This window comes from Phaseolus vulgaris, chromosome 6 (assembly GCF_000499845.2).
Source record: "Phaseolus vulgaris cultivar G19833 chromosome 6, P. vulgaris v2.0, whole genome shotgun sequence".
NCBI classification, from domain to species: domain Eukaryota; kingdom Viridiplantae; phylum Streptophyta; class Magnoliopsida; order Fabales; family Fabaceae; genus Phaseolus; species Phaseolus vulgaris.
The window spans coordinates 29,292,146-29,318,312 of record NC_023754.2 but is presented as its reverse complement, the minus strand read 5'-3'; the positions used below and the strand labels follow the sequence as shown (position 1 = coordinate 29,318,312).

General features: G+C 31.7%; 5 protein-coding genes across 5 annotated transcripts; 3 read left to right on the top strand and 2 right to left on the bottom strand.

The window, feature by feature from the left end:
• Positions 1-2,496: 2,496 nt before the first annotated feature.
• LOC137832671 (calcium-binding protein KRP1-like) lies at positions 2,497-3,281 on the top strand. The gene has a single exon (XM_068640969.1). The coding sequence runs from the start codon at positions 2,723-2,725 to the stop codon at positions 3,065-3,067; it is 345 nt and encodes a 114-aa protein (XP_068497070.1). The 5' UTR covers positions 2,497-2,722; the 3' UTR covers positions 3,068-3,281.
• Positions 3,282-4,530: 1,249 nt separating this feature from the next.
• On the bottom strand, positions 4,531-8,729 carry LOC137832670 (OVARIAN TUMOR DOMAIN-containing deubiquitinating enzyme 1). The gene is made up of 10 exons (XM_068640967.1): positions 8,567-8,729; positions 8,427-8,474; positions 7,922-8,171; positions 7,573-7,638; positions 7,397-7,480; positions 7,138-7,260; positions 5,554-5,606; positions 5,330-5,379; positions 5,154-5,254; positions 4,531-4,988 (listed from the first exon to the last, which is right to left on the bottom strand). Exons 3-10 carry the CDS (start codon positions 8,087-8,089, stop codon positions 4,722-4,724), a joined length of 912 nt encoding a protein of 303 aa, XP_068497068.1. The 5' UTR covers positions 8,090-8,171; positions 8,427-8,474; positions 8,567-8,729; the 3' UTR covers positions 4,531-4,721.
• Positions 8,730-10,521: 1,792 nt separating this feature from the next.
• Positions 10,522-11,443, bottom strand: LOC137832669 (zinc finger protein CONSTANS-LIKE 4-like). The gene has a single exon (XM_068640966.1). The coding sequence runs from the start codon at positions 11,130-11,132 to the stop codon at positions 10,689-10,691; it is 444 nt and encodes a 147-aa protein (XP_068497067.1). The 5' UTR covers positions 11,133-11,443; the 3' UTR covers positions 10,522-10,688.
• A 4,579-nt stretch (positions 11,444-16,022) lies between these two features.
• LOC137832668 (E3 ubiquitin-protein ligase CSU1) lies at positions 16,023-18,998 on the top strand. Its single transcript, XM_068640965.1, has 2 exons — positions 16,023-16,407; positions 18,175-18,998. The coding sequence occupies exons 1-2, from the start codon at positions 16,169-16,171 to the stop codon at positions 18,848-18,850; spliced, it is 915 nt and encodes a 304-aa protein (XP_068497066.1). The 5' UTR covers positions 16,023-16,168; the 3' UTR covers positions 18,851-18,998.
• Positions 18,999-20,864: 1,866 nt separating this feature from the next.
• Positions 20,865-24,236, top strand: LOC137832666 (protein PLANT CADMIUM RESISTANCE 11-like). The gene is made up of 5 exons (XM_068640964.1): positions 20,865-21,668; positions 22,360-22,423; positions 22,592-22,756; positions 23,580-23,645; positions 23,735-24,236. Exons 1-5 carry the CDS (start codon positions 21,409-21,411, stop codon positions 23,927-23,929), a joined length of 750 nt encoding a protein of 249 aa, XP_068497065.1. The 5' UTR covers positions 20,865-21,408; the 3' UTR covers positions 23,930-24,236.
• Positions 24,237-26,167: the final 1,931 nt, after the last annotated feature.

Sequence of the window (26,167 nt, the reverse complement as noted above, 5' to 3'; positions counted from 1 at the left end):
ATTTCTACAATGTTAATAATGTTAAAAATGTATCTCCTTAATTAATGAGAAATATTAATGATTATCACCTCTGCAACATTCGCAATTCTTCATGCACGCCCTTCTGTATCTGCCTTTATTTTAAGGAAATTGCTTCCTGCACCGCAATTTTTGAAGCTGCACCCGATGCTTTATGTAAAATGGCAACGCATTTTTCAAGTTGCACCCTATGCTTTATGTAAAATGATAAAAAATGTCTTTAGTTTTTACATAAGAGAGGATTGTGAATGAAAATACATTTCAGATTTATTTTAATACAATTCTAAATTTGGATTTTCGTAACATTTTTTATACTATATTTTATGGAATTCCTTTCTCAGAATTTATAGCTTTTATTTTCTGGAATTTTCTTCCAAAATATATTTTTTGTATTCTGAAATTGTTTTTTCAAAATAGAAAATTTTAGTTTTCCAGTTCTATTTTAAAATTTCATTTTCAGAGCATAATAATAATCTTTATCATTTTTATTGTCTGGAACATATTTTTTAATTTCAGAACAAAGGACAATTTTGAAAATTCAAAAATTTATTGAATGCAGGTGAAATATTATGCGTTGGAAAGTCTAAACCTCTATGTTTTTTGTCACCCCATACAAAATGTGAAAATACATTTTTATCCTTTTTTGTCATTTTCATAAAATAGTTTCTGGATTATGTAATCCAGACACACATTTGAAAAAAGACTTCTGAATTATATAATTCGGAAGTTAAAAAAGACTTATGGATTATGTAATCTATGCATCTGAAAAAAACTTTTGGATTATATAATCGGAAAGCTAATTACGAATTTGAAAAAGACTTTCGAATTATATAATCTAAAATATTACAGAGAAATATTTTTGAAAATACGAAAATTTATGAAGGTGAGAGAATAATATATGAAGATTCAGGAAAAAACACTTAACTATGGAACTTTAACCAGTAGCCTGTTAAGAAAGTAACTTTTTTTGCTATTTACACTCCCAGTTTTACTTTGCCGACTTTCACACCTAGGAGAATTCGTGTTTGGCAGCAACAAATCCTTCGGATGCTTGGAAGCACAACAAATCATAATTTTTTTATTTCTTTTTACGTGTTCTTTCTTTTTTCATCTTCTTTATTTGTGTACTGGTACATAACTGTAAAAGACTTTTTAAACTCTTCCAAAATTTTGGATAGATAGCAATGATGAATGATTTGATTTGATGGATAGCAGAGAGTAGTTAGTTTGTATGATGATGATGATGATGATGATGATGATGATGATGATGATGGAAATGAGAGAATCCATTATTGTAGGTCCCACTGGTGTGACATATAAACCGTACACAGTGCTTACTTTTCTCAAAACCATGTTTCATAGAAGCCACGTAACTGTACAAACCAAACACACCAAGACAGAATCTCAGCAAACACACAGTTAAGTCCAAACCTTCGAAAACTACATGAAATTTCTATCATTTCACTTTTTTGTTTTTTCTCTTTATACGCCACCTTCACTTCCTATTTTTCTCCCCCTTTACCTTTTATAGCCATCAAAAATATATTTTCCCACAAAGTCTACATGGTTATCATTTCAAGAATAATGATAATATAAAATAATTTACTTTTTTTATTAATTCTCACACAACATAACTCAGCTACTATAATACGAGATTAAAAAAAGTCATTAAAATCAACTGTGATTGTTCATTTAGACTGGTCAAAGTCATTCAAATCAACTATCATTGTTCATTTAGACTGTCAATAAAATAGTAATTCATTATTCAACAGAAATTAAATTAAATCTAACATTGACGTTGCACAAAGTGTGGAGAGAGAAAAGGTTAAGTTGTGTTAGCAATTGAAGACACTAGTTGAAATCTGTAATATAACATATGCTCTTCTAAAGACAAAATAATGTAATAATTTGTTGGTTATTAATTATGATCCTAGGAAGAAAAAAAGCTTACTCTAACTCTATAAGTCTATAACTCTAGCATGAGAATTAAAAAAAAAAGTGACTAGAATTAATTTATACGATCCAAGTTAGAGTACAAGTATCGTTGTTAAACACCTAATCCAAGATGAGTTGCTGAAATGAATTATGAGTGGGTCAACTCACATAGCTACCTCACGGCATCTTCTTGCTTTCCTTGTTTGTTACCTTTTCGTGTTTGGATTTGGCAAGGATACTCCAAAACCCAAGAAAGTACCAAATTCTTATGTCTCTTGAAAGAGAGGAAAATGCTAACTTCATCACTCACTGTTATCACCCCAGAGGTTCCCACGCACCTTCCACGAAAGAGTATTCCCTTTAGACAACAAATCTCCCTCCAATTTCTGCAAACCAAAAAAAAGTTTCTTTTCTTAAGAGAGATAGGTGTATATATTATTTATCACACCTATCAATTTCTCTTTCATTCTTTTTTGTCCTACTCATCATCATAACCCAAAAGATGAGATGTACATTTAAAAAATTTCTTTACAAAACCCTCTTTGTGTACTTGAATTGTCAACTTCTAAGAACACGATCATCACTCCTTCCTCCAACACTTTCTTTCATTCTTCATCTCACTATATAAATGCACATACCCATATTAACAACTTCCCCACACCAAAAGTTTTCTCCCTTGTTCTCACTATACAACACAAACCCCATTTCTTTCTTTTTTTGTCACAAGTGTTGTGTTGCATTGGGGAAGTAAAACCAGCCAAAAGCAGCAATGGCATCCAGGAGGAACTCGGTTGTTTTTGAGGACTACTTCCCTGCAATGATGGAGAAACTGGGCACTGATGGGTTCATGAAGGAGCTGACAAATGGTTTTCAGTTGTTGATGGACAGAGAGAAGAATGTGATAACGTTTGAGAGCTTGAAGAGAAACTCTGCATTGCTTGGGTTGGAAGGGATGAATGATGATGAGATAAGGTGCATGCTGAGAGAAGGTGATCTTGATGGTGATGGAGCACTGGATGAGATGGAGTTCTGCACCCTCATGTTCAGGTTGAGTCCTGCTTTGATGAACAATTCCAAGGAACTTTTGGAGGAAGCCATTTTCCCTTCTTATTAGTCTCTTCTTCTCTCTCTCAACTCCTTCTTATTTATTTTCTAAGGTGCTTTCTTTTTTCTTTTTTTATGGAGCTGTTTGTGGTGTGTAATTGCGATTTGTGGTTAACTAGTTGAATGAAGTTTTCTCATTCAACAATGCTACCACTTATTAAGTTATTACTATTACTCTCCAATTTTGTGTATCTGCTTTTCTATCAAATTTGGTTTTCACAAGATGTGCTGGAAGATTGCAGACATGGACATGAGTAATCTAAATTTCCTAATATTTTGCTCTCAATTACTGTTATGTAAAAGAAAGAGCTTAAACAGAGCATGTCAATTTCCTTTTCAAACCTGAATTTGTTTATAGCTTTTGCCATAACTACTTTATTCAATAGTTAACTTAGGTCTACCAATAAAACATGCAATTATATGTATTAACTGTATAAAATGGTTATGCAGACATTTATTACTTAATAATTTCTGGTGGACTCTTATTTATTGATTGTATACAAATCTAAATGAGGTCGCTTTGAAGGGTGGAATTATGTTAGATATATAATATTTGTATCACAATATTATTTTAATTTTTTTTCATTGCATTACTCTTTTTTTAAATTATTTTTTATCAATGTATACGTTAGTAAATGCCGTCATATTCTTTTCATTTTAAGATCCCATACTAAGACAAACTGTCTCGGGAAATACTAGCTCTTTTTATTTATAATAAAAATCACATTTATATATACCATATTAATAATATGCACCCTTTTTAAAATTGTTTGAATTAAATGAAAAGAAAAAGAATGAAAATAAATTTAGTATTTTAATATGTGAAAAGAAAACGTTTGTATTTTTATACTTAAAAATATTTACATTAAAATGTATAAATTATTTATCTTGTTAGACGTGAATGGTTTATAGTATGATGTGTTATTAAAATGTTTATACAGTTATTTTTATTATTATTATTATATAAATGAATAAGGGAGGGGATATTTAGGTCCGATGCAAACATGGTGCCATTGGGAGGTGACAGTGACAGTTTCAAATAATCTATGGTCAAAACTACTTTCCTTCTCAAAAATGGAAAGGAGGGGTAGTGAAAGGTACATATTATCTGAAAGTTCCTATCCTACCCCTTAACCCTTTATCTTTTCCCCACTCTTTTCTTCCTCACCCCTCTTTGCTTCATCATTTAGACCAAAACAAGGCTATGCTTTTCCCTCAAAAATATTCTTATTAAAAAAACGCAAGTGAATATACGTTGTGATATCAAGGGAAAGACAAGAATATGAGACTTGTTAATGATTACCACAATCAAAATGGTTAACTCAAGATTATTTTTTTTAACCATCGATGACAAAAATGGTTATTTATCGGCATAATGAGATAGCGCAGGTGCTTCATTTTACAGAAGCTACACACACAAGTGAATAACCCCCATGCAGAGATAGTGAGAAAAGTGACATCAAAGAGAACATGTAAAGCACAAAGTATCAAGCTGAGTTTTAATTCTCAGTGCGTTAATGTTGACGTACTTTGTTGATCAATCTCTTCCAAACAGATAACATTCAAGAAAATTTACCATCCAACATTATCAAGGTACAGACCACACGTGTGCGTTAGCAACCACCAAAAAAGTAACAAAGGGTCTTTTCCCCAAAATGTCATCATCACTTTGGATAGAGGATATCGTAGTGACCAGGGCGATATAGCAGTGTGATGAAAGGAATGTTCTTTTCGGAGCTACAACAAGCAGTTGGGAGATCACCAGCCGCTGGCATGAAATCATGATGATTTACACTCACACCACCACCGGTATCACATGAGCTGCGGTCGAGATACACAACACGGATTGGAATGCCCAGTGCATCTGAAAGGGCAGTAATGTGCACATGGTCGCTCTCTTCACCCATTGGTTCAACAGATAGCTTGCAAAACTAAACCACAATAAATAACATGAATTATATTTTAAAATCACAAGACTGAGATCATGGAAAGTTTTTCAACAATAGAACTAATGGTTATATAGTTTCTGTTTTGCTAGATATTAACTTCACAAACAACTTTTGGAAGAATAATAAAAATTTCAGCAATGAACAAACCTGCTCGACTGTTGAATTGGTCAAACCCAGTATGAACGGTTCAAAAAATTCTGTGCGCATTTGTATTTCAGCAGAGGTAACAAACCTGAAGAACATAACGACTACCAAAACAGATTTGTCAAGACATGTGGAAGAAATGAGATCGAGGCATTTGGGATAGGTTTTAAGTCACTCACCATAATCAGATATTGACTGATCTCGGCTTCTAATAACAAGCTCTTCATGACTGTGATCATATTAATAAAAAGTTCATTCAAACAAAACCCCAGCAGAAATAGGAAAAGAATAACAAAATTACATAAACGATAAGTTGCTGAAATTAAATATTTTAGGAGCATATCATAATTCTGGTTCATTATCGTAAACAAGGCATATTCGTGGTGAAGGAAAACGCTAACACCTTATGGACGTCTCTTTCCCTTGAATAACACATTCCAGCTGCTCAAGGAATAACTGAAATTTTTACAACAATAGTGTGAATCAAAAGTAAATTTATTTATATCCTTAGAAGATGAAATTAATTGTATGAGCCTTCCAACACATGCAAATGCCCCTACAGATTAAGAAAAAATATAACCACCTAAGGTCCAGTCCTCCACTTCATTTTCTTAAAAACAGTAAACATGTATTTCAAGCATCGACTATACTTTCACCATGACAAATAGAAGAACAAGTCAAAAAATATCATCTGTAGAAAATTTCCTGTAGACTAAAACGACACATATTTGTTCTATTCTATGATTTCCCTATCTATTTGAACAACTAGAAGTTTTGATTTCCCTTTCGGTGAATTTTCATTTAAATAAATGAAAACTTAGTAGAAAAGCTAGAAGTTGTGAATAGCTTCCGGTTCAAAAAGAGCCCAGACCACAGCACCTGTATGTATGTGTAAAGGCACTTTGCCAGGTTCGTAGGCATAACATAACCGTTCAAGCCACAAACTTTCTGTTCTATTGAAGTTGCTTAATTTTTTGTGCAAGATTTGACAAGATATCAAGCTCAAGGTGATTAGAAAGGGGACGAAAAGAATAAAGAAAAGACAGCAATGATATTGAACATGGTAACTGTCAATCACATGATAACTAAGGCAATCTACTCCATTTTATTTAAAATTTTGGACAAAAAAAAAGTTCAAATTTATTCCCACACAGAGTTAGTTGCACAAGGATTATATAATGTTATTAATTTTGAACACATGAATAGAAATAATCACTAATCACCCAATTCTCACATAAGACTGTTAAGGAATTAAGAAAAGATATATGAAAAACCTTTTTAAACATTTCCCGTTGTTTTAAGGGCTTAGATTTGGGTATAAAAAGTATTGATTGCTACTTTCCACCAAAGACAAAGTAAGTATAGGAGAGGTTAGAACATTCACAGTGCATGGTTTCTTAAATGGATTGCTGAAGTTAATTTTGTGGACCCTGTAATGCCACATAGATTTTAGCACTATTTAATGAAATTAACTCCAATGATAAAATTGATAAAGTGGTCACTTAGTCTAAATTTTATGCATCCTTCAATTGATTTTCTTTTTTGTGATTTTTTTAGGAACTTAATTGTATTGATTGAATGAATTTCATTATGAGCTTCAACCTTTTTAGTTTTGATTGTACTTTTAGTTTTATAATTTCTCTCTGTAATTTTTTTTTCCTCCAAAATTTGTAAACAACTGTGCTTCTATAATTTGTGTAGAAAAAATAGTACACCCAATGCTAGCTCCTACGCTCTAATGCTAACAAAAATTAAGCAATAATGCTTAGGATTAACCACCTCTTTTAAGCACTCACATTGAAGCTAGTCTTAGCACCACCCAATACAATATACCTTTTTCGATTAATAGCAACAAAAATTTTGGAGATTTTTCAAACTTGAGTTGGGTGTAGGCAATTTAGGCAAGAGAATATTAAGATGTTAGTATAAAATAAATAACCAGACATGTGTATCCCACAAAGACAAGGAATTGCAGTACTCAACTTACAGCAAAAAAATCTTCAAAGGTCAAATCTGCATAACCCAAGGTCTGCAATGCTTTTCTACTTTTTTCAACATTTGGTTGGACACGATCGACTTCTGCTTGGTCTTGACATTCCATAATATGCTCCTAGGGAAAAAAATTGATGACAAATCAATCAGGCCAAAATTGTGGGAATATTTAATTCCATGCTCCGTAGAACCCAAAGTAGCCCTCCAATTTAAAGAAGTGGATATGCTTTTATGCTAGATAAACTAAGACATACAAGATATGAAAACATAAAGCTTCGAAAGAAGCAGTTTCCATCTCCCCGAGTGCGACGAATGGCAGCATATTGCTCATCAAGCACCTGCATTAAGGGTAATACAAAAAACCCAACAAACATGAAAAGATGAAAGGAGAAAATAAAGTACAGATGAAGCTGAGATAAAAGGTTTATACCTTTATTTTCTCCAGCAAGATAGGACTGCCAGATTTATATTCAGCAGCCAAGCTACTCAGCGCTTCCTGCCAATTTGTCACATGAAATCATTGTCCATACACTTAATTATTAAAATTATATTCCACCCCTTCCATCCAGAAAAGAAGCAGCAAAGAATAAAAATAATGATAATGGACACAGATTAATACAATTTATACGTAATAACTTGTAGCTTTTTCCTCAAACTCAAATGGGTCAAATTCAGAGTTTCAAGGAAAGTTATTACCACGATAAATTATAAACCAATTAAACTTAAAACACTGGATAAGAAACGAAATAAGATTGACATAGTTATTCACTTAGCCTTGCCTTGTCACCAACAAATGGAATTTTCTTAGCTTCGTCAGCCTGAATTGTATACTGTTGTTGCATTATGTCATCGTCCCCGAAATTATTCCACTCGTCAAATTCAGAGTCTGCAACAGTCACAGACGACGTTATTTCCCCATCCTCCACGACTGCTTCTTTACTCTGCATTTTCCCCCCAAAGCAGTTCGGTCTTTTTTAATATCCACTACTTTCTAGGAGAGTAAACAATCTATTCAAAAACTGCACAACCCTGCCACGAGCAATATCCGTTCATATCAATCTCCAAAATACGGTTAATATTCCACTAAAGAAATTCAATTAAACTCGTACCCAGGAGACAACCACAATCTTGCAATAAAAAACTATAGCGACAACGCCAAAATAAGTTGAATATATTGGCAATCAAAATCTTGCAATCTATTCTTTGGGTCACATCACGAGACAAATATATCGACGCACAAGACAACATTAGAATACAACCTATGAAAACTGAATAGAAACCTACCGGCAATTTCATTAGCGGTGTTAGGAAAACCCTTTCTCGGAGCTGCAACTGCAAACCAAATAAATCACGTTGATATCTCTTTCAATTCGCATTGAGAAATGAAAACAAAAGAACATGAAATGGGAAAGGTTTAACGGAACCTGCGCGCGTTACGATGAGAAGAGAAACCCCATAATCAGTGCGATAGTGAAGTGCAAGACTGAGATCAGTAAACGCAAATCCCTAAATCCCCAATAGATGTGAAACGCATCGTCGTAAGCGTTTTATAATGCACGGCGCTGACGGTTCGATTAATTAGAATATTTTCACTTTCAAAAGATTTTTATAATTTATAATTAATAGTACATAAATATTTGTTTTTGTGTAGGAATCTTAATTTCATACTGAAAATGTGTTTTATCCCCAGTTGATTTAATACCTAACTTTCATATTATATACTTATTATTAATATACACTTTAATTAATATGTTTTCAAATTTACTTTAGTAACATGATGTTTTGGACCATTTGGTCCTGTCATTACAAACATATTTATATGTTTTAGCATTTAAAATAAACACCAAAACATTGAATAAATTGCTATATCTACGTTTAAGTGTGAATAGTACAGTATAATATGCTTTAGTGATAACAATTTCTTTTAAAGAAAATGAGAGATAATTTACATTTGTTATTTTAAAAGAAAAAAAAGTCGAAAATACATTATATTAAAAAATCATTATTTTTTCTAAAAGATTAGCCATTATTAATCGATGTTTTTTTTTTATCGATTTGGACATATTCATCAATTTTAAAAAATGGTTTTACTGAATACTTACTTTGTAGTTCAAAATAATCACACATGAAAAAGACCAAACATCACCGGTTTTTTTTTTATTGAATTCGCTAGTTCGGTTCAGATTTGATAACAAAGATAAAAGTAAATAACTTGTAGTATCAGCAGTAATTATAATAATAACAAAATAAAAACTAAAAAATACTTACAAAGTTTGGTCAAACCATCATTTTCCTATTTAAAAAGGAGATTTGAGCTTAATAAAATAAAAGTTTGTTGAGAAAAGACATGTGACATTTGTGGGGTAGGAAAAGGAGAGTGGTGGCTATAATTTGAAGATAAAGGAGATATCCATGATACAGAATATTTTGCACTTCTGGTTCATATATATGCATGCTACAATCATACAAACCAACGGCTTTGGAGCACAAAGAATCCAAGGAATAAGCACATATTACATAAACCAAATGTAAAAGCTTCCACTTACAGCCACACACCCCTTTCCCTTCTATTTCCATACTCTCATTGCATATATAATTCCTAACCCCATCACATTCCCTTTTTTTATTCCTTCAAATATTGTTTATAAACTTATACTTTAACCTAGTTTAACATTCTTTTCTATTCTACATGGAAGCCACGTGAACATGTTGGACTTCCTTGGTCCCACTTCTTTCTATTCTCACCTTCAAAACTTAATAATATGACTCTATTTCATGATGACTCTCACATAACACATACATCCATGTTTGTTTTTCCTTTTCTAACTTTCTATTCTAATCTAAGACATCACCATTTTCTGTCTTCCTTTTGCTCGGGTTCAAAGACAATATAGGCAATTGTCCTAGTTCTGACAAATCTTCAAAATCACTGTTTAGAATCAATTTTCCTCATACTTCTTGATGTAACTAAATTAGTATAATTAATTAGTACTACAGTGACAGATTCTAATAATTAATGTAAGTGGGTAATCTAATCTCTGATCAGATCATCAAGGTTGAATGCTCTATGATTGCGACCCTTTACTATTTTCAAAACAAGAAAATTGAAATCAACAGTAGTGTCTTTTGGCATTCAGAAAACTCAAACACATTGTGACAGACTCAATTCTCAAGCTGGAGAAAGATTACAACAAAAACTATAAAGCCAATTTGAGAGACTACCTAGCATTCCAACCTTCTGTATTAAACTGTGTTCATAAGAGGGTGGATTCATAATATCATTACAGCACAAAAACCAGCAAAAGATTTTCGGGATTATGAAGGGAAAAAGAAACAAGAATGAACAAGAAACTCTTGGATACAATTTTTTAATGTGTTATTTCCTCAAAATTAGAGTTTTATTTAATCTTATTAATTGATGTTATAAAAGTTACATTGAAGTTTATATAAAAACTCTAATTCTGAACCAACAACAGCATAATAAACACTTAAAAAAGTGTACCTAAACTTTGTACATGAAGATGTCGGAAGCATAAATCCGAAACATTAATCCGAGGTACCCTCTTCAGCATTAGAGGAGGTGGTAGAAGCAGTTGCAACACTATTTGAAGAAGTGGAAGCTGGGGGCGGTGGTGTAGATGTCCATGGAACCACTTGATTTTCTTCATCATCTTCTTCCACACCACGCTCATCGTTTTCTACATGATCCTCCATCACACCATCATCATCTTCATGGTGAATCTGACGGCTGCTGCTCCCACTGTTGTTGTTAACACAAGTGTTGCAAATTGAGATGGTGGGTACAAACTTGGGTCCAGTTCCTTGCCATGCCGTTAGCGACTGACAAACGTGGCAGAGAAGAATCCTGGGATGTTTGGTGACGAGGAAGTTTGCACTGTGAACCTTAGCATCGCATTTCCAACAGAGGCTGGCTTGATCTGATTCACAAGACAACTTTGCAGGACTGTTACAGAGATCACACTTCCTCATCTCAACAACCTTAAACTAAATTCTGTTCTCTCTCTGTTGTTACAACCTCACCACAAGCCACATATCATATATTAACTTGTGAACAAATGTTGTAACACAATCCTCTCTTGTTTTTCTTCCACAGATTTTGCTTTCTCGCTCTAAGGTGGAAAATTTTTGCAGAGAGAGAGAAAAAACTGTGTAGTGTAAACGCTGATGTTAGTCATTTAAAAATAAAAAAAGTATTAGACCCTGAATGATCGGAAATTAAAGAATCTTGCATGATGGCAACTAAGTTTATGTCTCTGCATAAAGTCAAATTAGTCCTCCTTGTGTCATTCAATCTTCAAAAATATTTCCACTGGCGAAATACATAATTTTGAAGACTGATTTACTGGTTCAATAAACATTTCGAGACCGTAATTAGAATTGAAGACTGATATAATGAAGTTGTATTTTTAGCAATTAATTTAACTATTTACTCGAGAAAAAGATAAGGAAAAACTACAGTGTTGGTCACCCAGTTAGGTCAGCTTTCAACACATTCATGATTCATGTTTCCAGTTTTAGTCATGTTCGCACCGTGTTTGAACTTGGTGAACTATGTTGAATTTCTTAGGTGGATTTGGTCAAGAAAATTAGGATGAAGTCATTAAGACAATTTTCAACCGCTTCAGATATGGAGTTTAGGGATGTTCGTTCTGATATTAAAAAGAATTTTAAATATATGAATAAAAGGAACTTTGTTTTTGTTTAAGAAATAAATTATAATTCCTTAACTGTTTAATCTAAAAGCAGTAAAAAAATGAGAAATTAACTAAAGTGAATGAGTGAGAGTAGAAAAAAGAGAGTAAAAGAGTTTAATCCATTCAGGATAAGTATAAGGAGAAAGTGATCATAGACGAAGGAAGATGTAGAAGTTTTCTCAATTCCTAGAAGAAAAATGATGGAGAAATTTGAGACTAAAATGATTAAATTCCGTAATGTGTGCCCTATGAGGTAGATAAGATATTATTGAAGTGGCTTATTGGCACAGCAATAAGCAGAGATTGGCACATCAGATTGCACTAATATTTTGTTTTAGTTAAGTGTGACTCTTTCTGAAGAAGGTATGGTTGCTTCGTTGACAGTGTACGGATGCACTTAATTCTGTCTCTCTGAATCACAAACACAGCAATACAGTCATGAATGAATCTGTGGGCTTTGTGTCAGGTTTCCCTCAATTTTCTCTTCGAATAAGTGGTTTTCGGTACATAGGTTTTTCTTTTGTGTGGTTTTGACAAGTCTTCACAATATACATAATTTATATGTTTCGGAGTTATCTCTATCGAATCCACTTATCAAATATCGATAATTGTAGAATATGTATGGATAGTGTTTAATTAACAAAATATTTATTTAAATTTTGATAATTTTAACATGATTTTAATTCAATTTTAAAAGGATAAGTATATTAATTTTTAAAAAATTTAAATTTATTGAATAATAATAAAAAATAATACATATTTTTTTTAAAAAAAATAACAACTGAATCGTGTACATAAATTTTTATTGTCAATTTATATAATTCATAATTATATAATATATAAATCTGTGTCTATGTGTCTTACATTTTAGAGATTATAAATATCTAAATCCGTGTAAGATTAGTATGATCGTCTGTGCTACATAGTATACGACAAATTATAATTGAAAAATAAATAAATAAATAAATAAATTTATTTTTAATTTTAAAACTATATTAGCTCAATAATAATTATAAACTGATGTCTTTTAACGTGCATGGTGAAATTAACATTTTGGCATCTACTATCCACCAAATTAGAAGGCATATATATACATTCTTCGAGAGAGTTTATCCTGCGGAACAATTCAAAGTTGCTTTCAAACATGCACGAGCTGCCCTACAAATCTAAAAACTGATAAAATCAATTACTAAAACAATAGTTTCTCATTTTAAAGAATACCTACATTATATTATCATTCGATAGTGTTCGTATAGATACTATGAAGAAGTGCTATATTATCGCAATACATAATATATATTTTCTAATTTTAGAATAATCATTTTAAAATTCATACTAATGATAATTTTACATTAACGACGTGTCAATATTAAACTTGTATTATTTTAACAATGATCAGTATATTACAACTAACAGATAGATTTAATATTTTTAAACATGATTTAATTCAAGTTTTCACTACAAACTAAATTATTTGAAGTTATAACTTTTCTAACGTGATTTCACTTAATATTTGACTAAAAATAAATTAAAAAAATTCCCAAAAAACATGTTTTGTCATTCTCAAGTTTGTACATGTCGGAACAAGTTAATAGTTATTTTTAAAAAAAACTTCTTCAACCTTTTTTTCATTAACAATATCAAAATATAGCAAACCGAACTATGTAATGTTTCAGTAATAATATCGAATTTATAAACTTTTTTTATGTTATATTTTTTCTAAATATATAATTTTAACTAAAATTTAACCTAAACATTTAAATAAGGCATGATCACCAAAGTAGATTACATTTTTGGAGATTCCATATTAAACTAAATTCCGACAACTTTGTAATGTTTTTCTTTAATTTTTTTATGATTATAATTTTGTAATTTGATTTTTAAAAGAAGTATAAAATATGACATCATTTTGAAAAGATATAACGGATTTTTAATTTATAATTTAAAATTAAAAATCTGAAGTGCTAACTAGTTTTAGTACATGATGTTGTTACTATGTTTTGATTTGTTTATTCTAATTAATATTGTAAATACTCTTTTTAATTAGTTTCTTAAATTGTTACAGGCAAGATTAAATTATAAAATTCCAAATCAGAGTTTTCTGTCTTCACCGGTAAAATTTAAAATTAACACATTTAATATTAGAAGATACATTTAAATAACTATATAAATGATTGAAAGTTACCAAAAAAAAAAAAAAAGTCAAATAAAGTTAGGGTATATAGGGATGACAAAGTGGGGCGGGCCATGCGGGCTGGCCCGCGACCTGCAGGTAAAAAACGTGGGGTGGGCTAACCTTTTCAACCCGCTAACCCGCATTAGTCCGCCCCACATTAGCCTGCGGCCCGCGCGGGCCAGCAACGGAGCGGGGCGGGCTGGCCCGTTAACTCGCAAGAAAAAAAAATGTCATTGTTTTAATGTGTGCAAATGACGGGAAAGATTATAATTATGAAAAAATGGATGAAAGTTCTTCTAAGACGATTTCCAATGTTATTGAAATGGAAGAATGTCAATAATGTTTATGTTTAATATTTTTTAATTAATGTTTATGTTTTATGTTTTGGAATTAGGTATGTTTAATGTTTTGGAAGTGGAAGAATAGTGATATTTGATATTTATCTTAATGTTTAATTTTTTTATGTTTGACTGTGTTTGAAAAAGAAGAAAAAAAAAATTGGATTTGATAGTAACAAATATATAGGTTTAATTTGGCAATTTTTTAAGAACAAAATGTAAAAAAAATAAAATATTTAATTTAAAAAAAAAACGCAAGCTGGCCCTCAAACCTATGGGTCAGCTCTTATGCAGGGCGGGTCGGGAATTCTAACCTGCAATAACTTTGCGGGGCGGGCCAACCCATCCTACATTTTTGTGGGCCGGGGCGAGCTGGCCAGCTTTGCCACCCATAAGAGTATATAATGTGTGATTTACATAGAAGGTCTAATACTCACATCTTATATACCATACCACCCTTTCTACTAGTTTGATAAATACAATTTTATTTTACTAATAACAAATTAATATATCTAATTTTATAATATTTTATTATTATTTTATAATAATATTATTATTATTTTAATTCAAATATGATAAATCAAAATATTACTTTTTCATATAACATAACATTTGTTTTTTTTAATGAATATTAAAATTCATTAAACCCGTGGGTCGCGAGTTTAAAGACTAGTAAATATACAAACGAAAGGCATACCAAATTCATAAAACTCCAATCAATAAATAATTTCTGAGAAATTATATGATTTGAAATATTATTTAAATATTGCTAGATTTTAAAACATGATAGTCTTAATTGAAATTCTGTAATATTTAAAAATCCTGAATACCACGTCACTTTTTTATTAAAAAAATGTTTTAAAGTCTTTTGAATTCTTAATTAATTACGCTCACGATATAAACAAGATTATACATTTCAATAGATAACATTCAATCATTGGTCTAATATCGATATCTTCATCGGTTCAGTCACTGATTTAACATGTAAAACATTTTTTAAATTGCAATAATTTATCTAAATTAATTTCAGACTGTTTTTATAGTTTTTCTTTTAAATTTGTTTGTTTTAAAATAGTATTTTTTTAAAAAAAATTTCAGAATAGAATTTTGAATTTTTGTATTGATTCAAGACTTGAAAGCTTTTTTTTATTTTATTAAATTCACCTTCATGGAGACTATAGAACTTGATTGATGTTCAATCTAAAACATGGTTATAAATAAACACACTGAAACCAATGTAATTGAGTCTCTCAAACAATAAAAATAAAGTTTTAAAAAATAATAATATTAAGTTATTTACAATTGTTGTTGAATTCAATTTTCACATTAATTCCACCATATTCATAAGTTTCACGGTTAATATAATAGGAATTTTTATCTCTTGAATGACTAAAATATAATTAGTTATCTAAAATAAGAATGGTAGCGATTGTAAAATAAATTATTAATATGATTTTTTAAAAGATAAGAGATGAAACTAAATGTGAAAAGAAAAGGAGCAGCCTGAATCTTATATATAAAATAAAATAAAAAATTATAAAGAATCCCAATTGTGTCATATCTTATCTTAAAATAAATTTCCTCCTAAATATATTGGTTTTAGAAAAAAAAAAGATAAAATTAGGAAAATGTCGAGAATTTTGAAAAGGCCATAAAAACTAAGAGGCCCAACCCATTAACAGGTCTAGTTGAATTGTCGTTGCTTCTCGTGGTTTCATTGACTCGACAGAACGAAGTCGAAGTCGAAGATCTGAAACCCTAACAATCTATCGTTTGTGGTGTGAATTGGGGAAAAAGATGCCTCAGAGACACTCGAAGAACAACAACGATCTCGCGTTCTTCACGTACGACGAGAAGCGAAAACTTGGATATGGGACACAGAAAGAGAGGTTGGGGAGGGACTCCATCAAGCCCTTCGATGCGTGTTGCCTCTGCCTCAAATCCCTAATCGATCCCATGAGCTGCCACAAGGGCCATCTCTTTTGCAAAGAGTGCATTCTCCAGTGCCTCTTGTCTCAGAAGAAAGACATTCAAAGGTATCCATTCGATGCCTTTTTTTTTTTTTTTTGTGCCTGAAATTGCAGAGTCTATGATTCAACCCCAAGTATATGCGTCGTTCAAATTCGTGATGACGACTGGTAGAAATTGGGGATACGTAATTTTTAATTGAATTGTAGTATTCGTTCTGTAGTTATCTTTGTTAAGGGTGGGAGGGATGGGTTCGTATGAATTTTTTGAGATATACTTTTTTTGTTATTGCCTACCGATTAGTTTGTTTTATTCGTAGTTTTGTAGAATTCATGGGTGGAGCTTTCTTCAAGGATGTTTTTGTTCTTTGATATGATCAATAAACTTCACTATTTTTTTTTTTTTTTTTTGGAATTTGGATAGTTGAGCCGTGTTGTTTAAGGCATCCTTTTTGTGTGTTCTATGGTTTTTGTTTTGTTTGTGAAGTTGGGTTGAATTTTATATGCTGCGACTGAGTAATGGTACAGAAGCCTTGTAAAGGTGATGTCCTGCTCGCGACTATTGGTTTGTTTCATGTCTCTGCCTCGACAATCCTTTGTGAAACCTGCTGATTGAAGATTTTCACTTGTTATGTCTTCTTTGAGACATGCGAGTTAAGACATGAATTGGGAGATAGCTTAGGAAAAACATGGCAAATAAGAATTTTCTTTATGACTTTGGAATTAGGTTATGGGATCTGGTTTCCTGCTGCAGACAATAGCTCCACTTTTTTAGTAAAATTTGACATTTTATATCTGTGCATTGGGATATAAAATGGATATATTCGTGTTTGTATGCTACGCGGCCACTAAATATTAGTAGGAACTGATAATACTGACACATGAAAAGTTTGAAGAGCTATTTCTTTTAAAATTGAGCTGGACATCCTTGTTCAAACAAATTTGGAATTTAGGTTAATGAAATTTTTTAGTAAACTGTTATATTTTTGTTTAATAACTTTAGTTGTTCCATGGGATTTGATTCTTTAACTTCCTCACTCTTAATATGGATTTAACTGGGTTCTTATGAAAGAAAACTACAGGATTGTGGGGACATCCCATTTACTCCCCCCCTTCCCCTCTTGTTGTGTAGTATAAATGCAAATCTTTTACTGAAAATAAAAAGGATGAAATTCACTATTTTAGATTTTTTTTTCTGCTTATGAAATGATGATTGAGGGGATTCTTCAGTAGTTAAGGAAATTAACTAATAAGATGAAAAGTATTACTCTCTCATAAGTCATAGCAATACCATTTACCGTGGGTTATCAACTATTTGATAAATTTTATATCATGATTGACCATCTGTGTGCCACTGAAGCTCAATTTTTGTTATATTACCTTTGTTTTTTCATGTGATATGGTTCCAGTTGTCCATCATTAGCACTTACCATGAGCTTTTTCCATTTTTCTTGTTAAATTTAACTTTCCTTTGTCATCAATATTGATGATATACGTTATAATGCTTCAGTTTTGCTTACTAGATCCCACCTCTCTTTTAGATATTGCATGGGGCTACCATGTAAAATCATTTATTCTGTCAACCATTGCTTAACGGTTTTAATTTCTTTTATAATAAAGGAAATGATTTTACCATTCCTATCAAGCAGCATTTTCTGTTCTACGTGATTGGTGGTCTTAGTTCGAATGAAAAAAAACTTCCATTGATTGCTCAGAACTTTTAAATCTATATTGTCTTTGTTTATTAATTTTTCCTTGGTGTGGATACAATGTCTGTTTTGTTGTGAACGTTAACAATGTGATTGCGATATGATATAAATATGTATAATAAAACAGGAAGCTTGCAGCCCATGCTGCTCAGCAGAAGAAAGGAAAAGAGGAGGAAGAAGAGAAGTTGATGTTGCAAAAGGCCAAAGAGCTTGATGCATTTGATCAACAAAATCATGGTGCGGTACCTCAATACAGTGACAGAAATTATAGCCGTGATAAGAATGGTTTCCATGGGGCAAACAGTGTGAAGGTCACATCCTATGAGGAAGAAGCCCTTCGGACAATGAAGGCATTTTGGCTGCCTTCTGCTACGCCCGAAGCTTCTGTAAAAGTAGAGGCACCTTCTACCAGTACTATCTGTCCGGAAGGCAATGAGAAACTGAAGTTGAAGACACTTTTCCCTGTCCAGTTTACTGAGGATACGAGTGAGCAGAAAAAATCCAAGGCACTTGACAAGACCTACATTTGCCCAAGCTGCAAAGTTACTCTCACCAACACAATGTCGCTTGTGGCCCTCAGTTCATGTGGGCATGTCTTTTGCAAGAAGTGTGCTGACAGATTTATGGCTGTTGATAAAGTCTGTCTTGTTTGCAACAAGGCTTGTAAAGAGAGAAATTTGGTGAATTTGGAGAAGGGAGGAACGGGTTTTGCTGGTCATGGGGATCATCTTCAAGCCACAGACTTCAAGCATTTGGGAAGTGGTACTGGATTAGGGCTGGTTAGACCTGCAATGAAAACTTGACGCCTTATTGATTTGGGTTGTTAGGTGTATGATAGTCCATTCAGGAGAAGAAAGTTGTGCTTTAACTTCTCTTAATGATGTTGTTACCTTGTTAACATGGAAATCTTTATCTGTGTCATCTATATGATTTTCTACTTTGTTTGCTGTATTTTAGTTTTAGTTCACCCAAGATAACCTTTGATAACGTGAAAAATCGGCTTGACGAGCGAGAGATTATCTACCTTGTAAAAGTAGATTCATTCTTAGCTGTAGCTGTCACCACTGTAGGTTGGTGGGCGAGAAATCATCTACCATGTTGATGGGATTGGCTAATTTTAAATGATTAATAGACAGCTATAAACTTAATTTTTTATAATTTAATTCATAACAATTTTAGCATTCAATCCACAATTACGTCATTTTTTTGAGAGTTTTCTGACAACTTCGTTGGGATATTTGTGTTTTTGAATACTAATACTTATTTTGATTACTGCATATATTTGCAATTGTGGTGTGAACATGATTAGCGAGTCACGTTGCGGAGAAATTTGACTCAGCTCGAGTTATCTAATAGGGTAGTAAATCTAACAATTAACCCTTAATTTCTTGGGTAAATTAAATAAATATATCTGAGAAAATATTCTGATATGGTAATTTAATTTTTATAAAAATTATATTTATAATATTTTAGTTTATTTAAAATTGTAGTGATTTTAATATAGGTATAATAATTTATATGTATATGCTCTTGGCCATTATTATTTAGTGTTTTTGTGGTGGAATAAGTGGTTGCACGTGGGGTGGTTGAGGGAAGAAACAACACATTATCTTACGCTCTTAAAACCAACGAGGCAATCCCAGGAAAGCAAAACTGGAAAGAAAACCCTCGCTTTCATCATTGCTTACTTTGCCTAACATCTTAAATTCAGACATTATTACCTCAAACGACACAAACAAAAACAAAACGACAAGGTCCTACATTCTGCTACTACTCTATTCTGCCCTTAATGTACTTTATTTTTTTCAGCAAAAAAAATGTATCCAAGTATTACAATATACACTAGTTGTCTTCTGCATAACTAATTTAGACGATATGAAATTGAAAATAATTTTGTATATAATTAATTCAAAAAAATTTACACGCTCGTTTTTTCTTAAACGATATATTATATTTCCATGCCACGAAACAAAACCAAAGGTGGCTGCGTTGGGTGGGCACAGTGTTCTTTATCCACATCTACAATTCATCACTTATCTTCTCCTACTTATATTCCCCACATTCTTTTTTTTATGTATATTCTGTCCCTACCTCTTTCTTTATATAAAATTCACATTCATATCACATGGAAGAAGACAAGTTCCCAACCTTTTAAGTTTTAACTCAACCTAACAAACTTGCAACTTCGGTTTTTCCATCTCTTACTTTTAAAATCGAAAAACAATACCCTTATTAACAAGTTTTCCTCTTCCTCCAACTTCAGGTTATAATTAAAAAATGATTTGCATGACATGCCTTTGAGGTTATGCGCAATATGAATGTGTAAATCCAATTGTTTTCTTCTACTTTTACAATAGTTCAAGTGGGGTGCACTAGAAATATAGTAAATTCTAAAAAAAAACGAATTATTAGGACTTAAGAGCACCACTTAAAATAGAGAAACTTGGTGTTCGTGCTATAATTACATAAAAGACCAAACATTTCATAGAATGCTACTACTTCAAACTACATGTATTATAATTAATCATCGTTATCATAACTATCATCCCTTTTATTATATCAAGATTTCAACTTTTTAAAGAAAGATCTCTCTTTTAAATTCAAAATATCTCTGTTATGATTACTATATTCCGGGAACCAATCAAAGGCTATGAAAAGCCACATTATAGAAGATGCAACTTGTTACTATGACAATGAAATCGGCTTCACATCCAGCCCATTAAATTTGCTGAAACCATTGAAATGTATTAACATAATCCAATTTGCAAAAGACTTGTCCTTTTTTTCCAATTTCAACACTTGACCCTCTTTTAGCAAAGAGAAGAGTTTTGGACATCCTAAAAGATTTATCTATCATCTAGCCGATATTGTGAAGAAGGAGAAAGTGTTGACGTTTATTATTAGCAAAATTACCTCAATTGAAAAGAACAAAAATCAAAATTAGTAGACACTAAAATAAAATGAGTAATTTATGGGAAAATAAAATCTGACCTATATTCGCGTGAGGATGTGGTAGCTGCACTGCCATCCAAATTGACTCACTTTTAGGGTTGTGGGTTCCATACGCCATTATTACCCGCCAACCGGGGGATCATACTGTTTAGTATTGTTGTTATTTTTTTTTATTTATTATCGCCGGAACAACATTGTTCCACTTGCTTTCGTTACATCACCTACTCAAGCCACCACGACACCACCAACGACAGAACAATCCTCAATTTCCAATTCTCAAACCCTTCTCATTTCTGAAACTCCTTAAAGCGGAATCGCAAAGGGTGTCTTGGAAAGGGAGGGTTTGATTGAAAAGCAAAGATCTTTGGGGAAAGAGAGCAAAAAGGGGTGCGCTTTTGTTTTTGGGGCAATGGGGGATTTGGAGAAGCAAGAGAGGGTGGGGGAGGAAAGGGAAGAAAATGGGGAGGGGGAAAAGGAGAGGCTTTTGGAGGGTAAGGCGGTCGTGGATTTTGACAAGCTTTGTTCCTCTGTGGCGTTGCGAAGTACGCATGGAAGTTGGGGGAAGCTTGGGGTTAGGGAGGATGAGCAGCAAGGTGGGGTTTTGAGGATGTGGGAGGGTGAACTCCTCGATTGCTTTGAGGATCGTCGCATCGCCTTTGAATCTGCGTGGTGAGGTTTAATGTTACGTGCTTTTTTATTTGAGAATAAAGTAGTAATACTGTGTTTTTACGTGTTCTTTTGTATTTTTCTCAATGGGATGGAGTTGTGTGTTTGGAACAGTACATTTGTTTTGGACGAGGACGGCGTTAGTTTTGTCTGAAGCTATGCTTATTTTGGAAAGAACGAAGGGGAATTATTAGGTTGTAATTTCTGTCCTGTAAGATATCCTATTTCGTCATTACTCTTTAGGTCCCTGATGTAACCATGTAAGGAACGTGAATTGTGCAACTGGAAAGCGGGTTTCTGTTTAGTGTTCATTGTTGTGCTATGAATTTCCGCTCATAGATTTGTGGTTTCATGGTTTAAATGATAGAATTCAAGAAGGGAGGATGATTTTGTTATTTTCTCAATGTGTTGGGGGTGAGGGATTTGTGACATTGAAATTTATTATTTCTGAGTTACTGATATATTTGGTTGGGTTTTGACGGATTAAGTTAAATCATTTTAATTTGATTGTTCAATTAGATGTTTCTGCCTTCTTCTTACTCGTGTATTTATGTTAATGCCTCTGTGGCCTATGAAAGACTAAAATGCAAAATGACATGTGGAAACCAATAATGTGCTGTGGGTTTGTGGTATTTTTACAAGGACTTGTTGTGATATGTCATGTTTGTGAATAGTAGATCTTTCCGTGTTGCAGTTGTCCTTGCTACCGATTTGGGAAGAATATGAAGCTGGCTGGTTTTGGTTCTTGCTTTCTCCAGGTATAATTAAATTCTTGGAATTCAAAGTGCATATGTTGGTTAGAGTGGCCAAATTATAATTCAACCAAAGGGGATCATTTTTAGAATTGGCAATTACTGTGTGAATTTTTCTTTTACTTTTCCCAATGTAGCTCTCTGAAGTTTGAATTTCCATGTTTTGGATTGCAGGCTATAGTTTATTTTCTCCTTGTTATTGGTGCCCTCGTTACTTTCATTGCCTATACTATCACGAGGATTCACTACTTCCTATACCTAGCGGTTGCATTCACCATTGCTGTTGGAGTATATTTAGGATTCTACCGAACTCGAATGCGGAAGAAGTTCAACATCAAGGTGACTTTTTTCTTCATATACTGTAATTGTTTATGAGCCCTTAATTATTCATAGATATGTTTTCATGGAGTTATTTACATGTTTTCTTCTCCCTGAATTATACGTTTTGTCTTGTTTGGACAAGGCTCTTCTACAGACTACAGTAATGATGTATCCACCCTTCATTTAGTTTTAAAGAATTTAAGTTCATCTTCTTCTTAACCCTCTAAAATTCAGAGGTGGATTATCCTTAGTTGCTTACTTTAGAGATAATCATTCTTTATAGGAGGTTTTCACCTTGTTTTTGTTTTTAAAAAGTACAAAAAGATATGTTGCATTATAAGATATACATATTCTCAAAATATTTATAAAGAAGTTATTATTTCTAAGTGGTGCATTAATACCGGCAGTTGTGTAAATTTGACTATTCACATAGATGGACTGTGGAATGAAATGTACAGTTTAAATTTGTCTGTTTGAGAACAGCAAACTAGTGGTAGAACAGTTTGTGAAAGTACCAGGTTCTGTGGGATCTTGCAATTCTACTGAAATCATATAGATTTTCATCACACTGCGAATAAGCTGCTGATATCAAGGAAAAAATTATGATGCTAAACATAAAAGGGTAGATATGATTTGATCGCACGCACGCATGCAGTCATGTTGAACACGAGTGTTCATGACTGATACTTTGAGCAACTGATTTTCTAATCTGTGGACTGTAATGCATGATGTATGTTGACTTTATTTTTATGAGTGGTGCTTTTATTTTGTCTATTTACTAAGCTTTGACAAAATTTGGCTGCGATTGTACGTCTAAAGAACTACTTGATGATGTTTTCAGGGTAGTGATAGTTCGTTGGACGACTGCGCTTACCATTTTGTCTGTCCCTGTTGCACATTATGCCAGGTCATTTCAAAATCCTTTCCTTTTTGTGACATGAGTTGACTGTAATTGGAGTTATCCATTGTGTTGAATATTTGTAATATATGTTGCAGGAATCAAGAACACTTGAGATGAACAATGTTCAAAATGGAACATGGCACGGTCGGGGGGACACACTATGTATAGGTGGTTTTAGAGATGAAAGGAAACCTCTGTTCGAGTTACGTCCTCCTTCTGTTGTGTCCATTGATATTACTAAAGAAAATGGCACGGCAAAGAGCACAGATGCTGCTACCAATGGTTGTTGAAAAATTGGTTCTTCATCTGAATTCGTTCTGTGCCTAATATCTGCAGTGCATATTTCATTCCAAGTTCTCATCAAGAGATGAATGTAATGGCGGCTGCAAGGCATGTTCATAGGTGTACGATGATTCATTCCCTAGAAATGGGAATGGTTAAGGAAGTTGTTTTTAAAATGGTTGGAGGGGTGTTATGTTATGTCATTCTCAACTAGTGGGGTCCTATTTTTACCAAACCCTGCTGTAGTATAGTTTCATTAGTGTTGCAAAAATCTCATCCTAATTATATGTTATATAGTGTATGTTTTAAGTTTTATCCACTTTTCTGTTATCACCATCTTGCGATGCCACACGCAAAATTTATAAAAAATATAAATTAATACTTCAAGTGTCCTTAGTTCAAGGATGTTTTATACACATGTTAAAATCAATAATAAATGTATTATCTTTTAAACCAGTTTAACCGAACTAAATTCATTTTAATTGTAAACCTTAAAATTCACTTGGAAGAACCGATTTCAATAATTTTTTAATCATATCTAAAAAATATTTAATTGAAAATCGAAAATTGTTTATAACAATAATAAATGTCATTTTTTAAACTAATTTTATTAAAATAAACTTACTTTCTCAATAAAGATATTTTTTTTTGTTGAAAAATGGTTGAGCAAATTAGAAACAAAAATATATTAATATCTTATTAAAAAGTGAGAACATTAATTAAATTTGAATTTTTTTAATCAAGTTAAAACTGCAATTAGGCGAATGAAATACTCTCTCTACTCTACACACTCTTTTTTAACGCATTTTTATTGTTTATTTATTAATATTTATTAGAAGTTACAACGGGTTACTTTTTTTGTTTAATGATTCTCTTTCTTTGTATCTTTCAATAATTTTGACTAACGTGGAGGTGTGATGCTAACACTCTTCATAGAACTTAGTATAAAAAATATGAAATAGTCATGAGAAATATAATCCCAATTGATTATTTTTAATAAAAAGACATTCTAGAAATATATTTATTTTTAAGTATATAATTACTTTATTTAAACTTTAAATGCTTGAATATTTATATTTTAAAAAAATATCTTAAGAATTAATTTAAATGAAAATTATCTGTATATTTATAATACATGTAAATGTTCTTTTTCGTGGATGAAATTCAATACTGATTTTTTATTTTTGAAATTCAATACTAATGTTATTTTGAGTATGGAATCAATTCATGTTTCTTAGATTAACCAATATTGTTCATTATTATTAGTATTTCTAATATTAACTGAAAATATTTATATATTGGTTAAATAAATTAAAAAAAAGTTTAATGAATATTTGAGTAATAATTAATGAATTAATTTGGTTAAATAATTTTTTATTCCCACTTTGCTCATAGTCTTAAATAGGAGTTCCAGATGATGGGGTGACATATCTGTTTTTATCAAATGTAAGAGGGGGGTACATTATTGGGAGAAATCATTTTCCCAATTTCTTCCCACTTATATAATTTAATATAATTATATATGCATCAATATTAATATATCGAAAATCCTTATTTGGTATATTCTTTTTTATCTTTCTTCTTATTATTACATCATATAATATATGCTTACTTACATATTTTATCCCTTCATTATAATTATTATTATTATTATTTTACAAATTTTCATCACATGTTATAATGTATTAAAAAATATGACGGTAAAATGTGTAAAAAAACTGAAAGGTAAAATGCTCAAAATGTTGATATTGTATGGTAAAAATGCGGAATTAAATCTATCATGTATTTTATGTATATATATTATTTTTCTTCCAATGTCTTAAATAACATGAAGTGACATATTTGTCCATCTCACTATTAAAAAATTATGAAATAAAAATTAATTAGATTAAAAATAACCTAAACCCTAAACCGTTATATTATACTATTTTAGATATTAAAAGAATTTTGGTTTTTAAATTAATTTTTATTATTGATAAATAGTTTTTAAATTAGTATCTAATTAACTATCAATTTTAAAACTATTTATCAATAATAAAAACTAATTTAAAAATTATTTTTTTTAATCGGTAATAGTTACTAATTTAAAAATTATTTATTTAGAAATTAATTTTTTTATATCTTTAAAATGATTTTTAATTTAATTAATATAAAAAATTGTTTTTTATCTTTAAAATTAATTTTTATTTAATGATTTTTTTATAGTATATTAATTTTCTACTGATCATGGTCTAATTTTTGTTTGG